The sequence below is a fragment of the Crocuta crocuta genome, unplaced genomic scaffold (assembly GCF_008692635.1).
Source record: "Crocuta crocuta isolate KB4526 unplaced genomic scaffold, BGI_CrCroc_1.0 scaffold541, whole genome shotgun sequence".
NCBI lineage: Eukaryota > Metazoa > Chordata > Mammalia > Carnivora > Hyaenidae > Crocuta > Crocuta crocuta.
In genome coordinates, this window is record NW_027531901.1 from 768759 (window position 1) to 796014 (window position 27256).

General features: G+C 49.2%; 1 protein-coding gene across 1 annotated transcript in view; it reads left to right on the forward strand.

The window, feature by feature from the left end:
• DLEC1 (DLEC1 cilia and flagella associated protein) overlaps nucleotides 1-27256 on the forward strand; it is a 69182-nt gene that overhangs the window by 19480 nt on the left and 22446 nt on the right. The window contains 11 exon segments of the mRNA XM_077774008.1: nucleotides 6131-6241; nucleotides 8205-8395; nucleotides 8615-8835; nucleotides 9663-9741; nucleotides 19421-19508; nucleotides 19838-20011; nucleotides 20658-20794; nucleotides 22188-22280; nucleotides 24864-24954; nucleotides 25614-25776; nucleotides 26613-26805. Of these exon segments, the coding sequence (XP_077630134.1) occupies nucleotides 6131-6241; nucleotides 8205-8395; nucleotides 8615-8835; nucleotides 9663-9741; nucleotides 19421-19508; nucleotides 19838-20011; nucleotides 20658-20794; nucleotides 22188-22280; nucleotides 24864-24954; nucleotides 25614-25776; nucleotides 26613-26805 (1541 nt within the window).

The window sequence follows — 27256 nt, forward strand, 5'->3', positions numbered from 1 at the left end:
TTTGTAATACATCTTAAAGTCCAGAATTGTGATGCCTCCAGTTTTGGCTTTCTTTTTCAGGATTTCTTTGGCTATTCAGGGTCTTTTGTGGTTCTATACAAATTTTAGAATTGTTTAGCTCTGTGAAGGATGCTGGTGTTACTTTGATAGGGATTGCATTGAATATGTAGATTGCCTTGGGTAGTGTTGACACTTTAACAATTTTGTTCTTCCAATCCATGAGCATGGAATATTTTTCCTTTTTTGTGTGTCTTCTTCAATTTCTTTCATAAGCTTTCTATAGTTTTCAGTGTATAAATTTTTCACCTCGTTGGTCAGGTTTATTCCTAGGTATTTTATGGTTTTTGGTGCAATTGTAAATGGGATCAGTTCCTTGATTTCCCTTTCTGTTGCTTCATTATTGGTGTATAGGAATGCAACTGATCTCTGTGCATTTTATATCCTGCAACTTTGCTGAACTCATGGATCACTTTGAGCAGTTTTTTGGTGAAATCTTTTAAGTTTTCCATATAGAGTATCATGTCATCTGTGAAGAGTGAAAGTTTGACTTCCTCCTTGCCAATTTGGATGCCTTTTATTTCTTTGTATTATCTGATTGCTGAGGCTAGGATTTCCAGTACTATGTTGAATAACAGTGGCAAGAGTGGACATCCCTGTCGTGTTCCTGACCTTTTGGGGGAAGCTCTCAGTTTTTCTGCATTGAGGATGATATTAGTGGTGGGTCTTTCATATATGGCTTTTAAGATCTTGAGGTATGATCCTTCTTACTTTCTTGAGGGTAAAGGATGCTGTATTTTGTCAAATGCTTTCTCTGCATCTATTGAGAGGATCGTGTGATTCTTATCCTTTCTTTTATTGATGTGATATATCATATTGATTGATTAGTGGATATTGAACCAGCTCTGCATCCCAGGAATAAATCCTACTTGGTCGTGGTGAATAATTCTTTTAATGTATTGTTAGATACAGTTGGCTAGTATCTTATTGAGGATTTTTGCACCCAAGTTCATCAGGGAAATTAGTCTGTATTTCTCCTTTTTAGTGGGGTCTTTGTCTGGTTTGGAATCAAGGTAATGCTGGCTTCATAGAATGAGTTTGGAAGTTTTCCTTCCATTTCTATTTTTTGGAACAGCTTCAAAAGAATAGGTGTTAACTCTTCTTTAAATGTTTGGTAGAATTTCCTGGGAAAGCCATCTGGCCCTGGACTCTTGTTTTTTAGGAGATTTTTTAATTACTCTTTCGATTTATTTTCTGGTTATGGGTCTATTCAAATTTGCTACTCTTGTTTCAGTTTCAGTAGTTTATATGTTTCTAAGTTTGTCCATTTCTTCCAGACTGCCTAATATATTGGCATATAATTGCTCATAATATTCTCTTATTATTGTTTCTAACTCTGCAGATTCATGATTTTATTTATTTGAGTCCTTTCCTTTTTCTTTTTGATTAAACTGGCTAGGGGTTTATCAATTTTGTTAATTCTTTCAAAGAACTAGCTCCTGGTTTCATTGATCTGTTCTATTTTTTTTTGTTTGGTTTGGTTTGGTTTGGTTTGGTTTTATTCAGTAGCATTGATTTCCTGTCTTCTGCTGGTTTGGGGTTTTATTTGCCTTTTTTTTTCCCCAGCTCTATCAGGTGTAAGGTTGGGTTGTGTATCTGAGACCTTCCTTCCTTCTTTAAGAAGGCATGGATTGCTATATATGTCCCTTTTATGACCACCCTTGCTTCATTCCAGAGGTTTTGGGCTGTGGTGTTATCATTTTCATTGGCTTCCATGTACTTCTTAATTTCCTATTTAACTTCTTGGTTAGCCCATTCATTCTTAAGTAGGATGTTCTTTAGTTTCCAAGTATTTGTTGTCTTAACAAATTTGTTCTTGTGGTTGATTTTGAATTTCAAAGCATTGTGGTCTGAAAATATGCAGAGTATAATCTTGATTTTTTTTTTTTTTTTTACTTGTTGAGGGCTGATTTGTGTCCCAGTATGTGATCTATTTGGGAGAATGTTCCATGTGCATTTGAGAAGAACATGCATTCTGCTGCTTTAGGATGAAATGTTCAGAATATATCTGTTAAGTCCATCCAGTCCAGCGTGTTATTCAAAGCCATTGTTTCCTTGTTGATTTTCTGTTTAGATGATCTGTCTGTTGCAGTAAGTGGAGGTGTTGAGGTCCCCTACTATTATGGTATTATTATCAATGAGTTTCTGTAGGTTTGTGATTAATTGATTTATATATTTGGGTGCTCTCATATTTGGGGCATAAATGTTTATAATTTTTAGATGTTCTTGGTGGATAGACCCCTTAGTTATGATATAATGCCCTTCTTCATCTCTTTTTACAGTCTTTATTTTAAAATCTAGATTGTCTGACATAAGTGTAGCTCCTTCAGCTTTCTTTTGGCAACCATTAGCATGATAGATGGTTCTCCATCCCCTTACCTTCAACCTGAGGTGTCTTTAGGTATAAAATGGGTCTCTTGTAAAAAGCATATAGATGCATCTTGTTTTCTTATCTGTTATCCTGTGTCTTTTGATTGGAGTGTTTAGTCCATGGACATTTAGAGTGAGTACAGAAAAATATGAATTTATTGCCATTGTGTTGCCTGTAGAGTTGGAGTTTCTGGTCCTGTCCTCTGGTCCGTTCTAGTCTTTGTAACTTTTTGTCTTTTTTTTTTTTTCCATCTTTTCTCCATTCAGAGAGTCCAGTTTAAAATTTCTTGTGGGACTGCTTTAGTGGTCACAAACTCCTTTAGTTTTTGTTTGGGAAACTTTTTATCTCTCCTTCTATTTTGAATACCAGTCTTGCTGGGTAAAGAATTCTTGGCTGCATATTTTTCCAATTCAGCACATTGAATATATCCTGCCACTCCTTTCTGTCCTGCCCTGTTTCTGTGGATGGCTCTGCTGTGAACCTGATCTGTCTTCCCTTGTAGGTTAAGGACTTTTTTCCCTTGCTGCTTTCATGAATCTTTCCTTATCTGTGTATTTTGTGAATTTGACTATGATATGCCTTGGTGCTGTTTGTATTTTATTGAGCCTAATGGGACATCTCTGTGCTTCCTGGATTTTTGATGTCTGTGTCTTTCCCCCAGGTTAGGAAAGTTTTCCATTGTGATTTGCTCACATAAACCTTTTCTCTTTCTTCATATTCTGGGACCCCTATGATTCAGATGTTATTCCTTTTGAATGAGTCACTGAGTTCTCTAATTCTTTTTTTTTTTTTTTTAAATATTTTTATTTATTTCTAGGAGAGAGAGAGAGAGAGAGAGAGACAGCGTGAGCAGGGGAGGGTCAGAGAGAGAGGGAGTCACAGACTGAAACAGGGTCCAGGCTCTGAGCTGGCAGTCAGCACAGAGCCCGACGCGGGGCTCGAACCCACGAACCGCGAGATCATGACCTAAGCGAAAGTCGGACGCTTAACCGACTAAGCCACCCAGGCGCCCCAAGTACTCTAATTCTTATATCATGTTCTTTTGCCTTAGTTTCCCTCTTTTTTTCTGCTTCATTATTCTCCAGAAGTTTATCCTCTATATCACTGATTCACTGTTTTGCTTCATTCATCCTTGATGCTGTGGCAGCCATTCGAGATTGCATCTCAGTTATAGCATTTTTAATTTCATCTTGACTAGATTTTACTTCTTTTATCTCTACAGAAAGGAAGTCTATGCTTTTTCAACCCCAGCTACTATTCTTATTATCATGATTCTAAATTCTGGTTCAGACGTCTTGGTTGTATCTGTATTGATTAAATCCCTGGCTGTCATATCTTCCTGTTCTTTCTTTTGGGTGAATTCCTTCATTCCATCATTTTTGGAGGAAAGAAAAAGAATTAATAAAATAAAATAAATAAAAATTAAGAAATTAAAAACAACACAAAAAATCAAATGAAGGGTGCTAGATCCTAGCTGTGTTTTGGTCTGGTTATTGAAAGAAGCTTGATACAATAGAGAAAAAAGGGAAAGAAAAGAGAAAAAAAAGAAAAAAGAAAACATTTGAAGAATTTAAAAAATGAATACAGTAAACTAGAATAAAATGAAATGATGAAAGTAAAAATAAAATTTAAAAAACTTACAAAGAAGTAAAAAATATAGTAGAGAAAAATCTTTTATAAAAATGGAAAATAAAAATTTTTTTCTCTTTATTCAAGAATAAGAATAAAAATTTGAAATGATGGACCAGGGAACAGAATGAAATATGATTGAAATACATCCAGTTTCCCCTAGAAATCAAACTAGGAAGCACTTTATAGTCCATAAACTAAGAAGGTGGGGAGATTTGTGGTGATCCTCTAGAGGACGGTTGGCCCAGTTGGGTGGGGTTTGTTGGTGTAGCGGCTCTGTTCTCCCACTAGATGGCGCTGCTGAGTTTACTGGGGTGGATCATCATGGAGGGATGAAAATGGCGTGACCAACCTACCCAATCTCTAGTACTCTGTGCTCTCCCTGACCAGCAATCAAGCACCCCTCCTTTGTCTCAGGCTTCCATCCACTCTCTGCTTCTACACTGTTGGCGACCACACTGTCCTCCTGCCAGGTGGCACCTCCCTCCCGAGTTTTATCTCAAATGGGGCTGAGGTAAAACTCACTTCTGAGGTACCTGTGGCTTTGACCCGGTCAGACCCTTTGGGGAAGAGTCTTGCTGAGCTATGGCCAGCCACCAGCCGGCCCCTGGAACGTTCCTGTGACCACGCTGCTGCAGACGCTCGGAGACCGTGGCTGCGTGCCAGTCCGCCCCAGAAAAAGTTTGCAGGACCGTGTGGCAGCAGTGTTTCAGGGATTATGGAAAATCACAACACAGATCTGGTGCCAGACTTCACTCTTAGCGTCCTTGTTCCAGCACCAGCAAATGTGGTTGTTCTCCAGGGTCCAGTGGGAACTTTGCCTGTGGGGGGTGCTGCACAGCCTCTACCAAATGTCCTCCCAGCAGGGGAGCCGCCTCTGCCCATGTGGCCCAATGACCTCTGGGACCTCACTGTCTGCTCCTGGGAATTCACCCTTCCCACCAGAGCACCACCCGGTGTCGCGCTGCGGAGTTGCAGACTCTACTCCCCTGTTTACAAAGTCTTAATAGTATTTAAACCCTCTCCTTTCTCCTTTCTCTATTTCTTGTTCAGTCTCTTCAGGGTATTTCTACTTTTTCTCTTTCTCTCCAGCTGCTTTCAGGGAGAATGCTTTTCCTATATTCTCCCCCACTGTCTCTGTCTTCCCTCTGAAAGCAAAAACAGGTCCTACCCTCCATGGGTTCTCTCTTCCTCAGTTCACCTCTCCATGCCACATACCTGATGAGTTCTGTGGTTCACGTTGTAAAGATCGTGTTAATCCTCAGATCAGTTTTCTAGGTGTGCAAGATGGTTTGGTGTTGATCTAGCTGCATTTCAGGGACAAGAGAGGCAAAAAAACCCAAACAAACCCACATGGATATTAATGATTGACTTCCCACTTTATTAAATGAGATTTTTCTCTTTCACGTGGCATTGGATCTGTAGGGGGTCGGCTGATCTAGCCAGGCAAGGCTGATTAGACAGCTTTAAGCGGTGGGCCCAGCTGAACTTGGCTCCTTGCTACAAGCTGAGTTGAAGTCTGCTTCACATAGATTTATGCTGCAGTCCAAGGTGAAGAAGCAGGAGCTCTTCTCAGGGACAGGGAAGCTCTTTGATGATGATGGCAAAGGCGCAGGAGAGTAGGCTCAGCTGCGCAAACCCCTTCCAACATCTCATTGGCCGAAGTACCTCTCACAGCTGAAGTCAAGGGTGAGGAATTGCACTCTGTCTCTACTTGTAGGAACTGCAAAGAGATATGGCAAAGGGTGTGGATACAGAGAAGGGTGAGGGATTGGGGCCGTGTATTTAACCTACTATACTTGGCTTAATTATATTTTGTTAACAGACCTCTCCATGAGTCACATCGTATTTGAGCTCAAGTAATACCGCAACACAGCTTTGCCTGATGGTTGCCCTCTTTTAAGTGGCTGGTAATCATTTGATGATTAGTTTCTTAAATCTCAAGACTACACAGGGTTCTGAGAAAGAATTTTGTGAGATGGTTTAGGTTTGCAGGATGAAAAAGTTTGGGGTGCAGGTTCTTTAATGTCAGTCTGGCTTGAAACACCTTTGTCCTTTTTCCCTTCTCTGCAGTGAAGACTATCTTCAGATGCTGTGTGGACAATGAGTTGCTGCAGAAGCATCATTTGATCTGCCCAGATGATTACTACAGTGATCCCGTGCCATTCTGCTCTGCACCTAAAGGTAATGTTCCTGTGCTCAGAGCCTTTGGTATCATTCCAGGGTATTCTTTTTTTTTTTTTAAATGTTTTATTTATTTCTAGGAGAGAGAGAGAGACAGTGTGAGCAGGGGAAGGTCAGAGAGAGAGGGAGTCACAGACTGAAACAGGCTCCAGGCTCTGAGCTGGCAGTCAGCACAGAGCCCGATGTGGGGCTTGAACCCACGAACCGCGAGATCATGACCTAAGCGAAAATCGGACGCTTAACCGACTAAGCCACCCAGGCGCCCCGTTTTCCAGGGTGTTCTTTAGTCGCAGGACCACACTGGCCGCCTTTGTTGCCATTTCCCCAGTGACTTTCCCCCCTTTTTCATTTAATTTGATCCTGACTATTGGGAGGGTCAGCTCTAAGCATTCCACATCCTCTCTAACACCTGCAAGACCAAAGTCTCAACTCCTTAATGTGGAATATGCATCCTTGTTAGCTGCTCAACTCTGAGAGATATGAAAATGTTTAGAAAAGTAGTTGGGGGCACCTGGGTGGCTCGGTTGGTTAAATGTCCGACTCTTGATTTTGGCTCAGGTCATAGTCTCATGGTTCATGAATTTGAGCCTGCTTTGGACTGTGCACTGATAGTATGGAGCCTGCTTGAGATTCTTTCTCTCTCCCTCTCTCTCTGCCCCTCCTCTGCATGCTCTCTCTCTCTCTCAAAAGAAAAAAGAAAAGTTGCTGAATGAACCAAGAGAGGGTGGGTCTGAAGACCTAGATAAGTAAGGGAGCAAGTTCCTGACGGATTCATGACGTGGACTGTGAGGTCTTTCCACACCCCATGTAGGAAAAGAGGGAAAAGAGCAACTTTTTCGTCCTTTAACAAGTACTGTGGGAAGACTGAGCAGAGAAGCAGGGAGGCTGTGGTGTGTATGCGTGTGTGATGCCGGGCCACTTTCCTGTGATATGGGAGGCAAGATCTTCTGAGAGTGAGTGGGGTGGGAGCTTGGTTGTGGGCTTAAGCAGGGAGGTAGACTTTTGGGAGAGTCACAGTATGGACAGGCGGAAGTTGCTCTGTGGATTCTGTGGCTACGTGTCAGGATGGCCCAGCGGTGCCAGGTTTGGAAGATGAGCTCACCAGCCACCCGGTCAGTGGGACTCTGTGATAGTCTCCGAGGCTTTGGAGCCAAGATGGTATTTGGGGTGGGGAGGTTGTGACCCAGAGAACTGAGGGTGCTGATGAGAACAGCGTTCCACTGACAGCCTGAGCCGTGTAGAGAAGGCAGACCAGAGAGAGAGAGAGGTAGTAGAGTTAAGTGTCACGCAACACCAAGCCACTTAACATTGTGAAGTTGGTTGGAAATTCACTGTTATGCAGGTAAAGAAGAATAGAATTAACATGTATTGAGGATTGACCCGGTATTGTACTTCTACCAGTTTCATTGCTTTCTTGCTGGTAATGAATGTTCTCCTTTAACCTTTTGGGGATGATCTTATAGGTATAAAAAACGAATACCAACTTTGATTCCTCATGTGAACTTTAAAAAAAAATCTTTTTAATGTTTTATTTTATTTCTGAGGGAGAGAGACAGCGTGAGCAGGGGAGGGTCAGAGAGAGAGGGAGAAACAGAATCTGAAGCAGGTTCCAGGCTCTGAGCTGTCAGCACAGAGCCCGACGCAAGGCTCGAACCCACGAACCGTGAAATCATGACCTGAGCCGAAGTCAGACACGTAACCGACTGAGCCACCCAGGCACCTCTCACGTGAACTCTTTGAAAAGCAGGTTCACATGTAGGGTATCGGTGCGTGCATTAGACAGACAGACAGACAGCCGTCTACTCATGTTCTTTGACCATCTTTGACAATCAAACACTTTAACACTCTATTCCTACATAGGATAAGTTCCAGGAATAGTTTATATGCGAAAGAGCAATTATATCTCATCTTAGAAATGCCCACCTCACCTGCGGTAGCTCAGTTTGATTCTTTGGTGCCACAGGGGTCTCCATCCCCAGGTGTTCAAAATTCACATTCAGTTATGAGAAGCGTTCTGTCCCAACAAAATACATGGCCAAGAAGCTTGAAGCTTCCTGCAGAAAGCTGCTCACCAAGTTTGAAGAGGAGCCAGACTACACTGTGGACAGTCTGACATGGGACTCATCTTTAAAGGCCAAACGCAAGACTGTCCAGGTTGGTGTGGAAGCCTGTGCGCGGTGGTGTGTGGGCAGCAGGCACAGGGAGGTCGTGGGAGCGGGGAGGCGTTCCAGGTGACACAGGAAGTTGTGGGTCCAACAGTGGAATGGGGAGGAGAGTTTGCATTGATTTTCCGTGGGTCACGCAGCTGGCCACATGTCAGCACACACAGTCCCCCTGCCTGTCATTGACTCCATTTTTGTGTGTGTTTCAAAGAAAACAGGCCCACCCAAGAATAAGAGCTGGATGAACCACTTACGGGTGCCCCAGAGAGAACTGGAGCGACTTCTGCTTGCCAGGATGGACAGTCGGAGCCGCTTCCTTAAAAACCCCCGGTTTTTCCCCCCTAACACTCCATGTGGAGGCAAGTCCCTTCTCTTCCCTCCGAAGAAGCCAGTGCTGAGAGGAGCATTACAGAGTGGAGAGCCAGTGGAGAGGTGTGTCTTGCCCTGACTTGTAGGATCAGAACGTCAGACCCTTTGGAGGAAACCCAGAAGGTCCTGCGTCTGCCCTGGGTTAGGGAAGATCCTAGACTTCGGGGGACAGAGTGTCAGCATCAGAACAGAGCAGGGCTTCAGGGCTCCCTGCAGACCTGGCCTTCGGACAACCCCCAGGGGCCTGGGCTGTGCTTTCCTGACCTGCCAGGGTTTTGAGGGATCAGCGTGGTGCGGGTCCTCTGCTTACATCCGAACAGTCTCGGTCAGATGGGAGCGATCTGTGTAGCCACGTGTTCTTCCGTTGCACTCGTGTGTCTTGGAACAGGAATGCAAAAATAAAAATACTTAACATTTGAGTAATTACAAATAATAAATATACATTGTGATTTTCTTTCAGAGAGAGAGCCTTTGGCTGATTTCATTAATTGTCCTCCTTAAAGGAGTGAATTGCTTTAGGAGTCCATTGTGTTAATGGGCTTAAAACTGTTCACATTTGTTGGTCAAATATCTTTCTATTCAGAAAAATTAGAAGATTAGTATTTTCAAAGAAAAACAGCAGCCATAGTAAAAACCTAGTTAGGATCTTGGTGTGGAAGCTTCCAGAGCTGAGGCTTCCTATGCACAATGAAAATGAAACCCACTACTGTACAGATCTTCATGAAGAGTCTATCATATGGTAAAATTATTTTGTCACATGCTTTAACAACAGGAACAGAATCCAGTAAATGACATCTTGTGAAAATCTTTGATGGCTTGGATGTATTTACTTTACACGAAGCACATGGATGAAATTAATGGCCCTTCTCCCCTCGTTTGCCTTCCCGCAGTTGTGCTGATACCCCAGTGTTCCTTGCTGAACCATCAATCGGATTTTTCACAGATTATGAAATTGGGCCAGTTTATGAGGTAAAAATCTTATTTCTTGGGGCACTTGGGGGGCTCAGCGCGTTAAGCTTCCGATGCTTGAGCTCAGCTCATGTCTTGATCTCAGGCCATAGAGCCTACTTATAAAAAAACCAGTCTTATTTCTTTACAGCTCCCGCTTCATCAGCTTCCTTATTTTTTTAAGTGGTTTGTGGAATTTTAAAACCATATACAAAATTAGGGAGCAGACTATGATACGCTTCTCTTACTTCTTGAGGTAGGCCTGTGTTGCTGTAGATCTCCCTCGCAGAACCACTTTCACCGCATCGCAAAGATTTTGGACCATTGTGTTTTCATTTTCATTTGTGTCAGTTTATTTCTTTTTTATTTCCTCTTTGATTTCTTCACTGTCTCAATGGTTGTTTAGTAGCATGTTGTTTGGCCTCCATGTGTTTGTGTTTTTTCTAGCTTTTTTTTCCTTGTAATTGATTTCTAGTTCCATGTTGCTGTGGTTGGAAAAGATGCTGAATATGATTTTACTCTTCTCACATTTCTTGAGAGTTGTTTTGTGGCTTAACATGAGATCTGGTCTGGAGTATGTTCCATGTGCACTTGAGAAGACTGTGTATTCTGGGGCTCCTGGGGGCTCAGTCGGTTAAGCATCCAACTTTGGCTCAGGTCATGATCTCATAGCTTGTGAGTTCAAGCCCTGCGTGGGGCTCTGTGCTGACAGCTCAGAGCCTGGAGCCCATTTCGGATTCTGTATTTCTGTCTCTCTCTGACCCTCCCCTGCTCGTACTTTCTCTCTCTCCCTCTCTCAAGATTAAATAAATTAAAAAAAAAAAAAAAAACTCCTAGAAGAAAACATAGGTGGCAGCAAGCTCCTGGGGCCTGGTAACAATTTTTGGATCTGACACCAAAAGCAAAAACAAAAGCAGAAGTAAGCTAGTGGGCCTGCATCGAGCTGACGAGCTCCTGCACAGCAAAGGACACCATCAGAAGATGAAAGGCCAACTATGGCCCAGGAGAAAGTATTTGCAAATCACAGCTCTGATAAGGGGTTAATAAGCAAATATATAAGGAATTCATACAACTCAACAGCAAAAACAAAAACCAAGCAATCCAATTAAAAACTAGGCAGAAGGGGGCACCTGGCTGGTTCATTTGGTGGAGCATGTGACTCCTGATCTGGGGTTGTGAGTTCAAGCCCTGCATGGGGCTCTGTGCTGACAGCTCAGAGCCTGGAGCCTGCTTTGGATTCTGTGTCCCTCTCTCTCTCTGCCCCTCCCCTGCTCATGCTCTGTCTCTCTCAAAAATAAACAAACATTAAAAAAAGAAAAGAATGTATATTTTGTTGTTTTTGGATGGAATGTTCCGTACGTATCTGTTCAGTCCATCTGTTGTAATGTGCTGGTCAAAGACACTGTGTCCCTGTTGAGTTTCTGCCTGGACGATCTATCCATTGATGTAAGTGGGGTGTTAAAGTCCCCTACTATGGGGCCGTCTGTGTGACTCAGTCAGTTAAGCCTCTGACTCTTGATATCTGCTCAGGTCACGATCTCACGGTTCTTGAGACTGAGCTGACAGCACAGAGCCCACTTGGGATTCTCTCTCTCTGCCGCTCCCCTGCTTGGGCTCTCTCTCTCAAAATAAATAAACATTTTTTAAAAATTCCCTACTATTATTGTATTACTGTCAATTTCCCCGTTTATGTCTGTTAATATTTGCTTTGTATGTTTAGATGCTCCAATATTGGGCATATAGATGTTTACAATAGTTATACCCTTTTATTATATGGCTCCCTTTATCATTATGTAAGACCCTTCTCTGTCTCTTGTTACAGTCTTTGTTTTAAAGTCTGTTTTTCCTACCTTGGCTTTTTTTTTTTTTTTCCTCACTTTCATTTGCACAGAATATATTTTTCCATTCCTTAACTTTCGGTGTGTGTGTGTCTTCAGATCTGAAGTGAGTCTCTTGTAGGCAGCATACAGAGGGATCTGGTTTTTCACCCCTTTGTCATTCTGCGTCTTTTGATTGGAGCTTTTAGAACATTAACATTTAAAGTAGTTATTGATAAGTATGAACATACTGCCATTTTATTAATTGTTTTCTGGGGGCGCCTGGGTGGCTTAGTCGGTTAAGCGTCCGACTTTCGCTTAGGTCATGATCTCGCGGTTCGTGGGTTCAAGCCCCGCATCGGGCTCTGTGTTGACTGCCAGCTCAGAGCCTGGAGCCTGTTTCAGTCTGTAACTCCCTTTCTCTCTGACCCTCCCCTGCTCACGCTGTCTCTCTCTCTTTCTCTCCTAGAAATAAATAAAAACATTTAAAAAAAATTGTTTTCTGGTTATTTTTGTAGTTCTTTTCTATTCCTTTCTTCTCTGGCCATCTTTCCTTGTGATCATTTTCTTTAATGTTACGCTTGGTTTTCTTTCTCTTCATTTTTTTGTGTGTCATGAAAGGTTTTTGTTCTGTGGTTAACCTGAGATTCATATATAACATCCTAAGTATACAGCAGTCTGTATGAAGTTGATGGTCACTTAAGTTTGGACACATTGTGAAAAAGCTTCGTTTTCACTTTCCTCTCCACGTTTTCTGTATGTATTACCATATTTTACATCTTTTTATTTTGTGAGTCCTTAGCTAATTAGATATAATTGATTTTACTTCTTTTGTCTTTTCAGCTTCATTCAAGCTTTATAAGTGATGACTCCACTACCTCTACTGTTTGATTCCTCTGACTCCTAAATTTTTTTTCTTTTCATAATTTTATTTCTAATTATGCCTTCCTTTCCCACGGAAAGAAAGGCCTTTTTAGTGGTGATGAACTCCTTTCCCTTTTAATCTCTCCTTCAGTTCTGAATGATAACCTTACTGGGTATGATGTTCTCTGTTGTGCGTTTTTAACTTCCAGCACTAGGAGTGCATCACGCCACTTCCTTCTGGCTTGCGAAGTTTCTGCCGAAAAATCATCTGATAGGTTTATGGGGTTTCCCTTGTGGTAATGAGGTGCTTCTCTCTTGTCGCTTTTAAAATTCAGTCTTTAAGCCTAAGTGTCCATCACCAGATGAATGGATCAAGAAGATGTGGTTTATCTATACCATGGAATACTACATGGCAATGAGAAACAATGAAATCTGGCCTGTGTAGCAACATGGATGGACCTTGAGGGTGTTATGCTGAGCGAAATAAGTCAGGCAGAGAAGGACAAATATCATATGTTTGCACGTATAGGAGGATTAGGAGGAACTTGACGGAGGACCAAGGGGGAGAAGAAGGGGGGAAATAGTGGGGGAAAGGGAGAGAGGCAAACCATGAGAGACTCTTGAATGCTGACAAAAACTGAGGACTGATGGATGTGGGGGGGGGGGGATGGGCATGGAGGAGGACACTTGTGGGGATGAGCACTGAGTGTTATGTGGAAACTAATTAGACAATAAACTATTAAAAAAAAATAACAAAAAATAAAATAAAATAAAATTCAGTCTTTAGTTTTAGTCTTAGGCACTTTGGTCAGTGCTGCCGTGGCGTGGGCCTCCTTGGGCTCTTCTCCCTGGGGCTCTCGGTGCTTCCGTGATCTCTGTCGCCTGTCCTGCGGAGGCTGTGCTGTCCGCCCTCATTCTCCAGGAGGAATTTCACTGTAAAAAGGTGTCGGGTCAGAGCATCTGTGGAGGCGGGGAGCTGGGGGTCCTCCTACCTTGCCATCTTGGGCCAGGAGTCCCTCCACCTGCTTTCTAAAAATACCATTTATTTGCTGAAACTGTAGTTTCTTAATTCCTGGGTTTGGCCAATTGGATCATTGAGGCGACACGAAGCATGGTCTTTGCTCCTGCTTCTATAAACTTAGTTAGATGTAGAAATTCAATTAGATTTGTGATCAGTTTTTTTGTGTGTTTTTGGCCAGAATACTTCCCTGGTGCTGCTGTGCATTCCTTAGCGTGTCCCAGCAGGAGGGTGTATCTGCTTTTCCTTCTACCAGTAAAGGAGGGTTCCTTAGAGAGGGTTTGGAAGCCTTACATGATTATTACCTAGATCCCTTTTTTTTAAAAATAAAATTCAGGGTTACAGAATGGTGATTCCTAATTCTGTTTCTCCTTCTGCATTTATTGGCTGTGATTGTCTATTTAAAAAAGACTTTCCTTCATGTCGTGTTTGCTTCCCCTCTTCCTTATGCTCTCCTTGCCCCACAAGTAACTATCTTTTATTAGTTTGGGTTCATCCAGTGTTTCCTTTTGGAATCACGAGCGGATATACGGATATATCTGGGCCCCCTCTCCTCCTTCCTGTCCTCTGCAGCTTGCTTTTCACTTGACAGCATATACGGGACTCCTGTGCGTGTGGGTACGGGACTGTCCTGGCTCCTTTTCCGCAGTCTCCTGCGTCTTCGTTCCTGCCTCCACGGTCCTAGGGAATCGCACCAATGCCAGGCTTAGCAGTCGCCAGCCCTGTTCCCCAGGCGCGGGGCCTGCCAGGCCTAGTCGCAACCAGTGCCTTCACACACGTGTGAATTGGACTTTACGGTTTAAAGAGCAATCCACTGTTCCTTATGAGCTCTCAACCACCCAGCGCAAACGCAGGCAAATATGTCAGTCTCATGTGTTAAATGTTCGAGCAATTTTTTTTCTTTTTGTTCCTTAAATGGAACAGCGATGTGTTCTCTTTCGGACTTCTGTGTCTGGTCATCACATCCCCAGGACGGGTGCAGAAGCTGGCCGAGACTCCAGGAGAGGGAGGAAGAGTGGTTTCAGCTGGGCAGTGGCGCAGGGAGGGGGCGGCTGCTCAGGGCCACGCGGCCCTCAGCGCAGGACTGGAAGGGGCGTCCATGGAGCCCCCGACGAGGTGGCCAGGCGGCCACTGAACAGCCCTCCCTCCTGCCTTTACCTCGTCCTCACTGCTCATCCTTTCCTGTTGCTGAGTCTTCACTTCTCTGGAAAATCAGCCTGACCTTTCCTGACCGAATTAAATGTCCTGATTGCAGGCTCTTTTTCCACCATTTACTCTTTGGTGGCACAATTTTATATTTACCTTTCCCACTAGACTGTAAGCCAACAAGGGCAAGAATTATTTCTAGGCTTGTGTTATTTTATTTTTAGTGCTTGGCATATAGTAGTTCCTCAGTAAATATGTATGGACGAAATTATGTAAATACTCAAATATGGATCTACCTCTTGGCCTTGCCTACCCCTGATAAATCAAGAACAAATGAAAGGTGTCATATTTTACTTTCAAAAAAACCGTGTGTGTGTGTGTGTGTGTGTGTGTGTGTGTGTGTATGGGGCAGGAGAGATAAAATCACTTATAAGGGGTTTTGATAAGTTAGTGAATAACAGCTCACAAATGGATTAGTAAGGTATTTATTCCTCTAGAAGGTTGCTGGGGGGCCTGGGTAGCTTAGTTTGTCAAGCGTCAGACCCTTGATTTCAGCTCAGATCATGATCTCATGAGTTTGAGCCCTGCATCTGGCTCTGCACTGATAATGTGGAGCCTGCTTGAAATTATCTGTCTCCCCCTTTCTCTGCCCATCCCCCACTCGTGCTGCCTCTCTCTCTCTCTCCCTTCCTCCCTCCCTCTCTTTCACAATAAATAATAAAAAATTGCTACGCATGAAAAAAAAATGTTTAAGTATATGGAGATGTATATTATTATAATGTTAAAAACTAAAGTATGATGTAATATGACTCTGTAAAACTGAGTACATGTGGCTGGAAGAAGCCACCCATGGTACACAAAGAATCATACATAATTAGTACATTTCAGAGAAGAATTTATGCTTATACATTTCTCATAAACATGATATTGATGAAACATCTTAAATTTTAAGAATATATGAATGAGAATTAGGTTTTTCAGTGTTCCAGAAAGAAGTTACAAATGAGGGAAGGGAATGCTAGGATCAACTCTATGGTGGTTTGTAGTCGGAGATATAAATATGGATTTGTGGTTTCAAAATGTGTATATGTATTACACATACACACAGATGGATAAGTACAAGAATAAATATAGATGTGTGTGAATGGATACGTTAGTACACTTGCATGTATTTCCTAGCTGTATCTACTGAGCGGAACAGAAATAGTGACATCCTAGCAGCACTTAGCACACCTAGTGTCCACATCTTGGTTTCTAAGTACCATTCTCCAATAAAAGGGACTAGGGCTCCTTGGTAAATTAGTTGATTCCAGGGCCGAGACAGGGCAAGTATGTGAACCTTGGATATCTTGTGGTGCCATAAAGTGTAAGGAAGTGATGGGAGAAAGAAAAAAGAGGGAGAGGAAGAGGGGACGTTTCAAAATGACACAGAGCTCTCAATGACCAAAGTTGAAACATTTCAAATGACAAAGTAAATGATCATGGTGTTTAGATTGTAACCCAAAGAATAAAATAAATGTCCATGAATTCATACTGAATTAGTAAACATCTGAATAAATAAATAGAGGAGAAGGGACGACTCGTTGTTACAGAAGGATTCTAAGTTAATTTAAAACCTTATTTTTAATTTAATGTAATTTCCATACTCGGTGTGGGACTTAAACTCACAACCCTGAGATCAAGAATCACATGCTCCACCGATTGAGCCAGCCAAGTGCCCCTGTTACAGAAGAATTCTAATTAATACATAGGATGAAAGAAATAAAAAAATTACCATTCAATATCACACTTGACTCTTTACCTAGCTGGCTGTCCAGCCTTGAGGAAAATAACTAAAACAAAACAACAAAAAAACCAATTTTCTAGCAAAAGAAACGCTAAGCAATCATTTGACAGGTGTACACTGCTGGCCATTTAAGCCGATCCCTATTACTTATAAACTGTTTCAGAGACTAGAAGAACAGCCTCATTATTGGGTGGTGAGCCCGCTATGATCAGAATGTACGTGTGCTCACAGAATTTATATGTTGAAATCCAAGCCTTCAAAGATGATGTTATTAGAAGGTAGGGCCTTTGGCAGGTGCTTAGGTCATGAGGGTGGGGCTTCATGAATGGGATTAGTGTTTTCTTTAAGTTTATTTTGAGAGAGAGAGCATGTGCTGGATCCTAAGTGTATCCGCGAGCAAGTGGGGGAGGGGCAGAGAGACGGAGAGAGAGAATCCCAAGCAGGCTCTGCACTGTCAGCACAGAGCCTGATGTGGGGCTCCATCTCACAAACCACGAGATCATGACCTGAGGTGAAATCAAGAGTCAGACCTCAACCACCGACTGAGCCCCCCAGGCGCTCCAGGATTAGTGCTTCTCTAAAAGAGGTTCTAGAGCGATCCCTCGCCCCTTCCACTACTTTGAGGACACGGTGAGAAGGCACCAGCTCTGAGTCGGGAAGAGGGCCCTCACCAAAACGTGACCATGATGGCACCTTGATCTTGGACTTGTCAGCCTCCAGAACTGTGAGAAATAGATTTCTGTTGTTTATAAGCCAACCAGTTAATAGTACGTTGTAGAGGAGCCCAAACGGACTAAGACAGAGCCTAATGTTACACTGACCCCAAAGCCAGATAAGGAGCCGTGACAATGAAAGACAGACCGGACTTGCTTTGGAGTGTAGGTACACTCCCAGCCCCCGGAAGCCTGGAGAGAGCGTCTCTGTCCTGACGTGGGGCAGACAGGACCCAGGCTGTGAGTGGAAGGCTGAAGGGTTGCGGTGGGAATAGAGACCTGTGCCTTGTAAGCCAGGGGGTTATAGTTTCACAGACTTGCTCTTTTGTTTCCTTTCAGTATTTTGCTAACTGAAAAAAGACATTTGACAGAAAAAAGAGAAAGAACACAGGTGCAGAAATACTAGGTGAAAAATGGCAAACCAAATCAAGCAAGAAGTGTGTGCACGCGCGCACGCATGCGCACGCGCACACACACACACAGGCACCGGGAGGAAACTGTGTAACCCAGGAATGCATGGAATGTCTTCATGGTGGCCCTTGAGTGGGCAGGTCGCTGCTCTGAGCCTGTCATTTTCCCTCTGGGGCTTCCGGTGCTGTTCGGGAAAGCCAGCCCCTCTTTGGGCCGATGAATGATCGCCGTCCCGGACCTTGCAAGCCCAGTAGCTACGCCATGTGTCAGTGCCTGACGTCCACCTGCACCTCGTTGCAGCCGGCCGTGGCCAAAGGGCGTGGAAATCATGGCGCCCTGCATGCCGGGGCTCGGCACACCCTCCTTCCCAGCAGCTGGAGTCCTGATTGCCGGCTGACTGGTGGGAAAGCCACCTGCAGACTTGCATCCTAAGGGTCTGCTGCTTTAGGGCTCTTCTGGTGCCAACTGTCACAGCCTGGCCTCCCCCTCCCAGCCCCCCCCCCGCAGAGCCTGAGGCCTGTCAGTCTGTGCTGCCATTCGCATCTCAGAGATGAGTGAGGAAAGGGGGTGCCAGGAGGAAGAGCCAATCTGAGGATGTGTTACTGAGCCGACTGCCATTAAGTGCAGTGGGCACTTCCCCTCAGGGGCCCCGTAAACTGCTGGCTTCTGCCTTCACTGGTCAGCGCATCGCCTTGTGCGGCTGCAGCAAGGCTGTCTTACGGTTGTTGTTTTTTTAATGTTTGTTTATTTTTGAGAGAGAGGGAGACAGAGCATGAGCAGGGGAGGGGCAGAGAGAGAGGGAGACACAGAATCCGAAGCAGCTTCCAGGCTCTAAGCTGTCAGCACAGAGCCCAGCTCTGGGCTCGAAGCCGTGAACTATGAGATCATGACCTGAGCCAAGGTTGGACGCTGACCGACTGAGCCACCCAGGTGCCCCATGTATTTTTAATGATTTATTTATTTATTTTTTTAAATATTTTTATTTCTAGGAGAGACAGACAGAGAGACAGCGTGAGCAGGGGAGGGTCAGAGAGAGAGGGAGACACAGACTCCACAGCAGCTCTGGGCTCTGAGCTGTCAGCACAGAGCCCGACGTGGGGCTCGAAACCACGAACCGTGAGATCATGACCTGAGCCAAAGTCGGACTCTTAACCGACGGAGTCCCGCAAGTGCCCCATGTATTTTTAATGATTTATTCTTAAGGTGGGTGATGGAAACATAGTCTTTGTCACGTTGCAGTTTATACATCCCCCCGCCCCCCAGTGTACTATTTCACAAAATAGAAGCAAAAGATGTGTTTGTGTACTGAGCTCCTCTTCCGTGCTGGGCACAGTGCTGGGGTGGGGTGGGGGTGGGGTTAGCAGTGTGTGAATTCTAGGCCTTGCCCCCGGGGGTCTCCCAGTCTGAGAGACGGAGAAGAGAAGGCTGGATGGGTTGAGAGGTGGAGGGAGGCCCTGTTTCGGCCTTACCATCCGGGGGCCCAGAGCTCTCTGCACTGTGCCCACGGGGAGCAGTGGCCACAGGGGTGTGTGTGGGGGAAAGTCAGCAAGAGGCCAGGTGGGCACGACATCTGTCCTGGGCTCAGATCTCAAAACTCTTACCTACCGGTTAAGGGAGCGTCTTTGAACTTCACCTTCTTCAGGGTGACAGAGAGAGAACTCCCACCTTTTGCTGGTTATTGTGGGTTGGTAGGCACATGGCAGATAATAAACAGTAGCTGTTGTGAGGGCAAAGCATGAGGCAGACCAATCCCCATCTTCATGTTCACCTTGTGTTGTATTTATCCCCAAATGCAGTCAAAGGTGGATAGAGGGGCAAAGGGAAGCCCCGTGTGCCCATCGCCCGCCTCTGTACCTCTCCCCGCTGACCGGATGTGTGGTCCGCCCGGGCCTCACGTCTCTAGTCCATGTGCTGCTGTCTGAAACACTCCCCTTCCTCTGGGCAGATGGTGATCTCGCTGCAGAACATGACGGCAGCTGGCCGCCACCTGCGGGTGCTCCCGCCGTCCACGCCCTACTTCGCGCTGGGACTGGGTGAGTCCGCTGGCCGGGGTCTGGACCGCCTCAAAGTCGTGTGTGGGGCTTGCTCCGGCGCAGGCCGCGTGGCCCTCCGGTGAGCCTGGGCCCGCGTTTCCCGTGGTCCCAGGGGGCCGTGGCCCGCGGACGGGGTCTCTGGGCTCTGCCACTCACCCCCCCGGGCTCGGGCNCTTCTTCTACCACCACGGCCTTGGCCCTGACGGCATCCACTCCTGAGCCCCCCGGCCATGGTGGGCATGGCCCGTGGCCTCTGGCCGCCGCCTGTAGCGCTTGTGTGCAGGCCCTGGTGGCCCCCAGCTCCTCACGTGCCCCTTCTTCACGCACAGGGATGTTCCCGGGAGCAGGCGGCATGGTGGCCCCTGGCCTGGCCTGCCAGTACACTGTGCAGTTTCTCCCCGACTGCCTCGGGGACTTCGACGATTTCATTTTGGTGGAGACGCAGTCAGCCCACCCGCTCCTGATCCCGCTGCAGGCCCGCAGGCCGCCCCCCATGCTGACGCGTGAGTGCGCGGGCTCCAGCAGACCGCCCGCCCTCGGGCCTGGCGCCACACGCCTTGGTCCTTGGTCCCTTCGGGCAGGGGCTTCTGGGTCCGAAGGAGGGGCCTGCCGGTGGCTTCCGTGCAGACCTCCCTGGTGTCGGACCCTGGCTGGCCTACTTCCCGGTGGGCCCTGACCCTGACCCTGACTCTGACACGAGGAGACACGTCCAGCAGCCCAGCTGGCTCCAGCACGGGCTTCGCGGACACCCCTGGGGCCTGCACTGCGCCGAGGCGAGGAAGGGGTGCCCGGGGTACCCGGCAGACGGTGGCCTCCTTGGGAAAGCTGGCTTTGGCTGGGCTCCCTCCTCAGCCAGGCACAGCCTGGAAGTTCGGGCTCCCACTGTGAGCCCCAGGCCTGTGCTGGGAGGCCCTGGCCGAGGCCTGAGTCCACAGCAGGCCCAGAGTCCTGTCGTTCTAGCTGGCGGCGCACGGAGGCCGGTGGCTGCTGTGCGGGAGCAGCGGTCGGGGCGGGTCCCCACTCATCCTCTGCTCTGGGTACCGGGCCGCAGCTGCTCTGAGCTCCGGCAGGGCCTCGGGCGATCAAGGGCAGGGGGGCCTGTCCAGGACACGTGTCATTTCTTGTGTGCATCTTTTCCCGTGGCTCCAGTGTCACCGGTGTTGGACTGTGGCTACTGCCTCATTGGGGGAATGAAGGTCTCCAGGTTCCTCTGCAAAAACGTGGGCTTCAGTGCCGGCAAGTTCTGCATCATGGCTAAAAAGAGCTGGCCGCCCATAAGCTTCAGGGTAAGTGATCACAGGCTGCTTCCTGGAGCCAGAGCGACTGAGCAGAGGAAGTCCCTCCCTTCCTCCCTCCCTCCGTCTGAGAGGGGCTTGCTGGAGCCCCCTGTGATTGGAAACACGCAGGGAGGAGAATTGTGTAACCTCCCCCCCACCAGCTGCGTCCCCACATGCGAGCCCAATGTACGGAGTCCAGCGCTGTCACCTGGGCAGGCTGTGTCATGCCCCGTGTCCTCCCAGGCCTGGCTCGAGTGTCACTGCATCTATTCACTCAGTCAGTCATCACTGTAGCACCTGCTTTAAGGGATACAGGGCCACAAGCTGGCAGCTCCTGGACTGAGCTCTGTGTGCATGTTTATTTGGCACGGGACCTAAAAACAGTTTTTTGAGACAACATTGAAAACTAAGGAGATTTCACGTCAAAATCTGCACTTCCCGTCTCTCTGAAGAGCTGGCCGGCTGGCAGCGCGGGGCCCCATCCCCGGCTTGCTCAGGCAGCTGTACTCTCCTAGGGGACTTTTCCCAGTGGCTGTGGCTCTGGACAGCAAGCGGTACATCCAGAGGACCGTGTGCTACAAGACACACATGCCACTCACTTCTGTTGCCTGCGGGGTCCCGTAGGTGGGGGCTGTGTTCCCAGAGCAGGGTCCTCTCAGTGAGGATTGTGTCCCCAGTGTGGGGTCCCATCAGTGGGGGGCTGTGTCCCTGGAACGGGGTCCCATTAGTGGGGGGCTGTGTCCCCACTGTGGGGTCCCGTCCGTGAGGCTTGTGTCCCTGGAGCAGGGCCCTGTAGGTGGGGGCTGTGTCCCCAATGTGGGGCCCCATAAGTGGGGACTGTGTCCCCGGTGCGGGGTGTCCCATAGGTGGGGGCTGTGTCCCAGGCGTGGGGTCCCGTAGGTGAGGGCTGTATCCCCACGAGCTGACACGGCACCTTGGTCGGCAACCCGGGCTGCAGCCCTGCTGACAAGATAGCTGTTCCCCCGACTCCAGGGCCAGAGTCCGGGGACTGANGGATGGGGGCAGATTGGGGCTGGGCGTGGACTGGGGCCGAGGCACACACGTGCGCTGGTCCGGCCACCCCGGGCGCTGTGGTGGGGAAAGGCCAGTGCTGTGGGAGCCCGTCTCCTGGAGGAGGACTTCTCGCAGGGGTGAAGCGCTTGTGAGTGGCGTCCCTTCTGCCTCCTGCCCGTGGACAGCTCCTCCCAGGGCGTCTGAGAGCCTCGGGAGCTGGCCTGCTGCCCGCTGGACGCAGGAGCCCGCGGTCTTCCCCGCGGGGCGCAGGATGGCCCTCGGAGCCTTCAGATTGCAAAGTACACGTTGGGGGGGCAAAGCGTGTCCCCCTCACTGCCGGGTTTCGCGTCTCTTCCACACTCTCGGGTAACGTCCTCTTTTCTTTAAGGCTGTGGCCACCGTGGGCTTCGTGGAGCAGCCTCCCTTTGGTGTCCTGCCCTCCGTGTTTGAGCTGGCTCCGGGCCAGGCCGTGTGTCTGGAGGTAGGGCCCCGACGGGCGGGCGTGTGGTCTCTCCTGGTGACGGCCCGCAGTGACGGTTCCCCACTGCTGGCACGACCGTTTGCCTCTGCATTTCCATGACCGGAATACCCTCTCCCGTCCCAGGGGGTGTAAACGCGTAGGGTGGCACGACTTGACTCGTGAGCCCTCTAACAAAGCAAGTGCCTACAGCCCTGGCGTTTCCGTCACGGCCCCAACACCGCTTGCCCTCACCGTCGGCCTGGGGTCCTTCCACCTCGGCCGCCTTCCTTCTGATCCTGGTCTCTCTTGGATGCCAGCCTCCCCCCCAGATCTGGCGGGGGGTGGGGGGAGCGTAGCCGCTTTGTCTTCTTTCCTCTTTCTTCCTCGGGCGCATGGTCAGCAAGGCTTGCCTTCCCTGGGCCTTTTTCGGCACCTCTGCGTAAAGCTCCCCGACTCCGATCTGTTCCTTCCGGGGTCCCTCAGGCTCAGCACAGCTTCGCGCTGGTGCCCAGCCCGGCCTGGGGACCCGGGGGTGCCTCCCTGCCCCGTTGCTCCACACCTTCGCCCTCCCTGACTCCCTGGTCCGGGAGTCCGACGCTGTGCCACCAGCTGTGAGGCCGCCCTTGCTAGTCTGCTGGAGGAGGCGCTGGGATTCACGAGTGAGGGCTGTCTGCTCTCTGGTGAAGCGGATTCTGGGCCGCGCCACGGCACCAGGCCGTGAAGGCCGAGGGCCACAGGGCTTTCGAAGCAGCTGCCTTGCAGTCCACTGCTGTCTGGGCCCCAGGCCTGAGGTACTGAGTTAATGGGTCTGGGGCTTGTCTGAGGCATAGGGTTTTTTTTTTAAGTGTATTTATTTGAAAGAGAGAAAGAGCGCACCTGGGAGGGGCAGAGAGAGAGGGAGAGAGGGGATCCTAAGCAGGCTCCGTGCGGTCATCGCCAAGCCCGACGTGGGGCTCCATCCCACAAACGAGAGACCATGACCTGAGCTGAAATCAAGAGTTGGAACCCTAGCCAGCTGAGCCCCCTGCACCCCGCGGCATCGGAGTTTTAAAGCTCGCCCGCCGTGTGCAGGAGATCTGAGGACCGGGCCGCGGGCTGCTGCGCGGGGTGAAAAGGAGGGCCTCCATCAGCTGCTTTCCAGCCTCGAGCCATCTGTGCCCATCTGATCCCCAGTAGGAACCTGGCTCTCAGGGCAGGGTGGGGTGACGCCAGGTCGGGGCCTCGTAGGGGCAGGGCCAGGACATGCCCCTCACCCCATCCCCCTGTGGTCCCCAGGGAAAGAAGAGGGGAGCAGTGAGGAGTCAAGAGGAGGTATTCCCCCCTGGCATTCCTTGTGTATTTTTTTTTTGGACTGTTTGGGGTTTTGTTTTAAAACCTACTCATATTTCCAAGGAAGAAACAAATTCACATGATTGAAAATCAAAGGATGCAACTAGATAAACAGTCAAATGCTCTTTTTCACTGTAGTTCTTCAGGCACCCAGAGGTCCACAGCCTCACCCGGCTCTCTGAACGCCCTTCCAGAGATGCGTGGTGTCTGCGTGTTTTCTTGCGTTTCCATTTTTCCTTCCCACAAATCACTGCCCCCCCCCCCACTGTTCTTTGTTTTCTAAATGTGTATCTACTTAGGGAGAACGTGCACACAAGCAGGGGAGGGGCAGAGAAGGAGAGAGAGAATCCCAAGCAGGCTCCACGCCATCAGCCTGACAGGGGGCTCGATCTCCCCAACTGGGAGACCGCAGGCTGAGCCAAAACCAAGAATGAGACGCGGCACCCGCTGAGCCACCCAGGGGCAGGTTCCGCTCTGTCTTACGGAGCAGGCTGTACTTTCACAGCTGCCTACTCTGCCCCGGCGTGAATGAGCTGGAATTCAGGTCAGCCACTCCCGCTGAGGGATGTGAGGGTTTTTCCTGATCTCGGGCCACTGCGGTGGATGCAACATCACTGTCCAACGATGAGTCCACCAGCAGGTCCTTGAAGTGGGCTTCTGACTCGGGGTCTCTGCTGGCCAGGACACGGTGCCCAGGCCCACCACGCGGAAACACGAGGGGCCTGTTTCCTCACACTTGCCAACCGTGTGTTGTCAAACTTAAAAGCCGTTAAAAAAAAAAAAAAGAAAGAAAGGAAAAACCATTATCATGGATTGTAAGGCACATGCAGAAATGGAGAGGACACTTTAACGATACCCAGCTTCAGCACTGATCAGCTCTCGGCCACCAGATGCGTCCTCCCCCCACGTCTCTTCCAGCCCGGCCCCCGGTTTCCCTCCAGATTAGTCTGAAGAAAACGAAGATATCTCATTGCATTTATGATGACTAACTTTCTGCTCTTTACCAGTGTGAAGACTGAAGATATTTTTCTGCAGGATTTTCCTTTCCGTTCTTTTCTCACGAATGAGGTTGAACATGGTGTCATTGTCTAAGAGCTGTTTCTATCTCCGTCTCTGTGAACCTTTTCTTCAAATGCTGCCCACCTTAGTCTGGGGTGGCGGGGTGGGAGGGGGGCATCAGGGAGGAAGCAGGGGTGGAGAGTAAGGGGAGGGCTGTGCGTCTGAGAGGAGGGGAAGCTCTGTAATGGGACATAACAGGGCTCGCTTCCCTCCCAGGTCCTCTTCCTCCCGACGAGCCTGGAGAAGGCCGAGCAGACCTTCATCGTTGTGTGTGACAACTGCCAGATAAAGGAGCTGGTGACCACAGGTGGGCCGGGCGGGCACCCCGACCCAGGGGGCCACGGACCCAGCTGTGCCCGCCTGTGTCGGGGGGCACGGTGGGGGTGCCAGGCTCCGGGGTCTCGTCTGGGGCCTGGTGCTCTGGTCGGATGTTGGAGCCCAAGCCAGTGTGGTCTGCGGGACAATCCCAAGGAGCCTTCTAGTGAGAGACAGATGGGAGCCTGGGGTGAAGTCTTTGACTGCTTCATTCTGAAACTCACCTCCATCTTCTGTGGGGAATTGCCAGAGACTTACACACAAATGACCAGAGGGACCCCGTGTTCTGCAGAGCCAGAAGGGGCATCCTGTGGAAGTTTCCTGAAAATGCTGCCTGCCTACCTGCCTTCCCTCCCTCCCTCCCTCCCTTCCTTCCTTCCTTCCATCCATCCATCCTTCCATCCAGTTTGACCCAGCAAGCATTAACTAAGTACCCACTATGTACCAGGTTATCAAAATCATCTCCTTTTAGTCGGGGAAGCTGTGAGGACAGGATCTACATGCTGATGGCCCCGTTCCCCTCTTGTGTACGCTTCCTGGGGTCATGATCGAGGCCAGTTGCGTGTGGACAGTAGCATAAACCCCGTGACAGCCTTTGGCCACAGAGTCCTGATTGCACCCTGGTGAAACTTTGTCACCTTCCTGTGTCAGGAACCGGCCAGCTGGTTGCCTTGGATCTGATCTATATTTCTGGGGAAGAAAGCCAGCCGGAGCCTGGAGAGCTCACGGATCTGACAGCCCAGTACTTCATACGTTTCGAGCCTGAGAACCTTCAGTCCACAGCTAGAAAACAGCTGATTATTAGAAATGCCACGTGAGTGACCGCGGTGCTGTACCCTCCAGCACGCACCCTTTCCCCTCCCCAGCCTGGCCTGGGTTCCCAGTGGGCAGAAGGTTCCGGATTTGCCTGTCATGAGAGCCACAGGCGGCCATTTAAATTGAAATCAATTAAAATTAAAATAAAACTCGCTTTTTGGGTGGTGCCAGTTACATGTTGAGTACCAGCCACCCGTGAGGAGCCACACTGGGCGAAGCAGATACACAAGACTTCCGTCGCTGCAGGAGTCATACTGGGCAGCCTCGCGAAGATCATCCCGGACTGTCCTTAGCCCGGGAACGGCTGTACAGAGAGGTCTTGCCCTGCCCGTCGGGGGAAGCCATCCAAGTTCCAAGATCAGACGGATTGTGGCCAGTGGTTCGGTTCTCACTGCCTTCCTGGTGACCCCTGGCCTTACCAGCTGCTGCCCTCAGCATCGGCTGGGCACCAGGGTCCCTCCTCCCACCACAGTGCAGCTGCCATCCCTGCCCTGTCAGCCACTCGGCCCGTGCCTTTCTGGACAGAGCTGTCCTGGCAGGCCACAGCTGGGGAGGGCGGGGGGGTTCACAGGGCAAGCCTTTGGAGCCCTCACATGGTAGGAGACACCCCAACTGAGTGGGGAGAGGAAAGCTCTCCTAGGAGGTCCCTGGCTGACTCTGGCCCAGGCGCTCCCCAGGCTCCACGGGGAGAGCCTCAAGGCTGACCTGGCTTCTTCCTGTTCCTGGCGCCTTCCCTGCTGGCTCCTGGTGTGGGGCGGGGCCAGGCCAGGCAGGGGATGGGAAGTCGGGTCCTGGCAAAGTTGGGGCGAAGCCCGGGATCCCTTGCCCCCACAGGCACGTGGAGCTGGCCTTCCACTGGCAGATCATGAAGCCCAACCTGCAGCCCCTAATGCCTGGAGAAGCCTTCAGCCTGGACAGCCTCAAGTGCCACCCGGACAGGGAGACGGCCTTCTCCATCCTGCCCAGCAGAGGGGTTCTCGGCCCCCACACGGACCACGAGTTCATCCTGACCTTCTCTCCTCATGAGGTTAGTGGCGCCGTCGTGCTAGCCGCTCGTGACTGGGTCAGGGCGCGTTCACCCCGTCTGTGTTCCTCAGCGACGACGAAGCCACAGCACCCCCAGCGGCCCCCAGATGGCGAGGCCGCTGGGTGGGCTCCAACGCCAGGCCCTGCGTGTAACTCAGGAGGGCGGTGAGAGCTGGGTGTGGAGGGGTGCGCTGGGCCCTCCGCCTCTCACCTCCGCATGCTTGCCTCACCGTTCTGGAGGGGGTGGCGGTGCCCACAGTTGAGGGCCCGGGGGGCAATGTGAGGGTCTAGAGAGCCTTCCCCTCCGGCCCGCTCAGGCCCAGCTGAGGCCTGAGTCTGCGGGGGCCCCCTGAGTCCTGGCTCCCACCCTGGCAGGCCACCCCTCTTTCCCTAGGTGGGGGGTGTAGCAGGTAGCGTGGGGGGGAGGTATAAGGTGGGGGGATAGGAGGTAG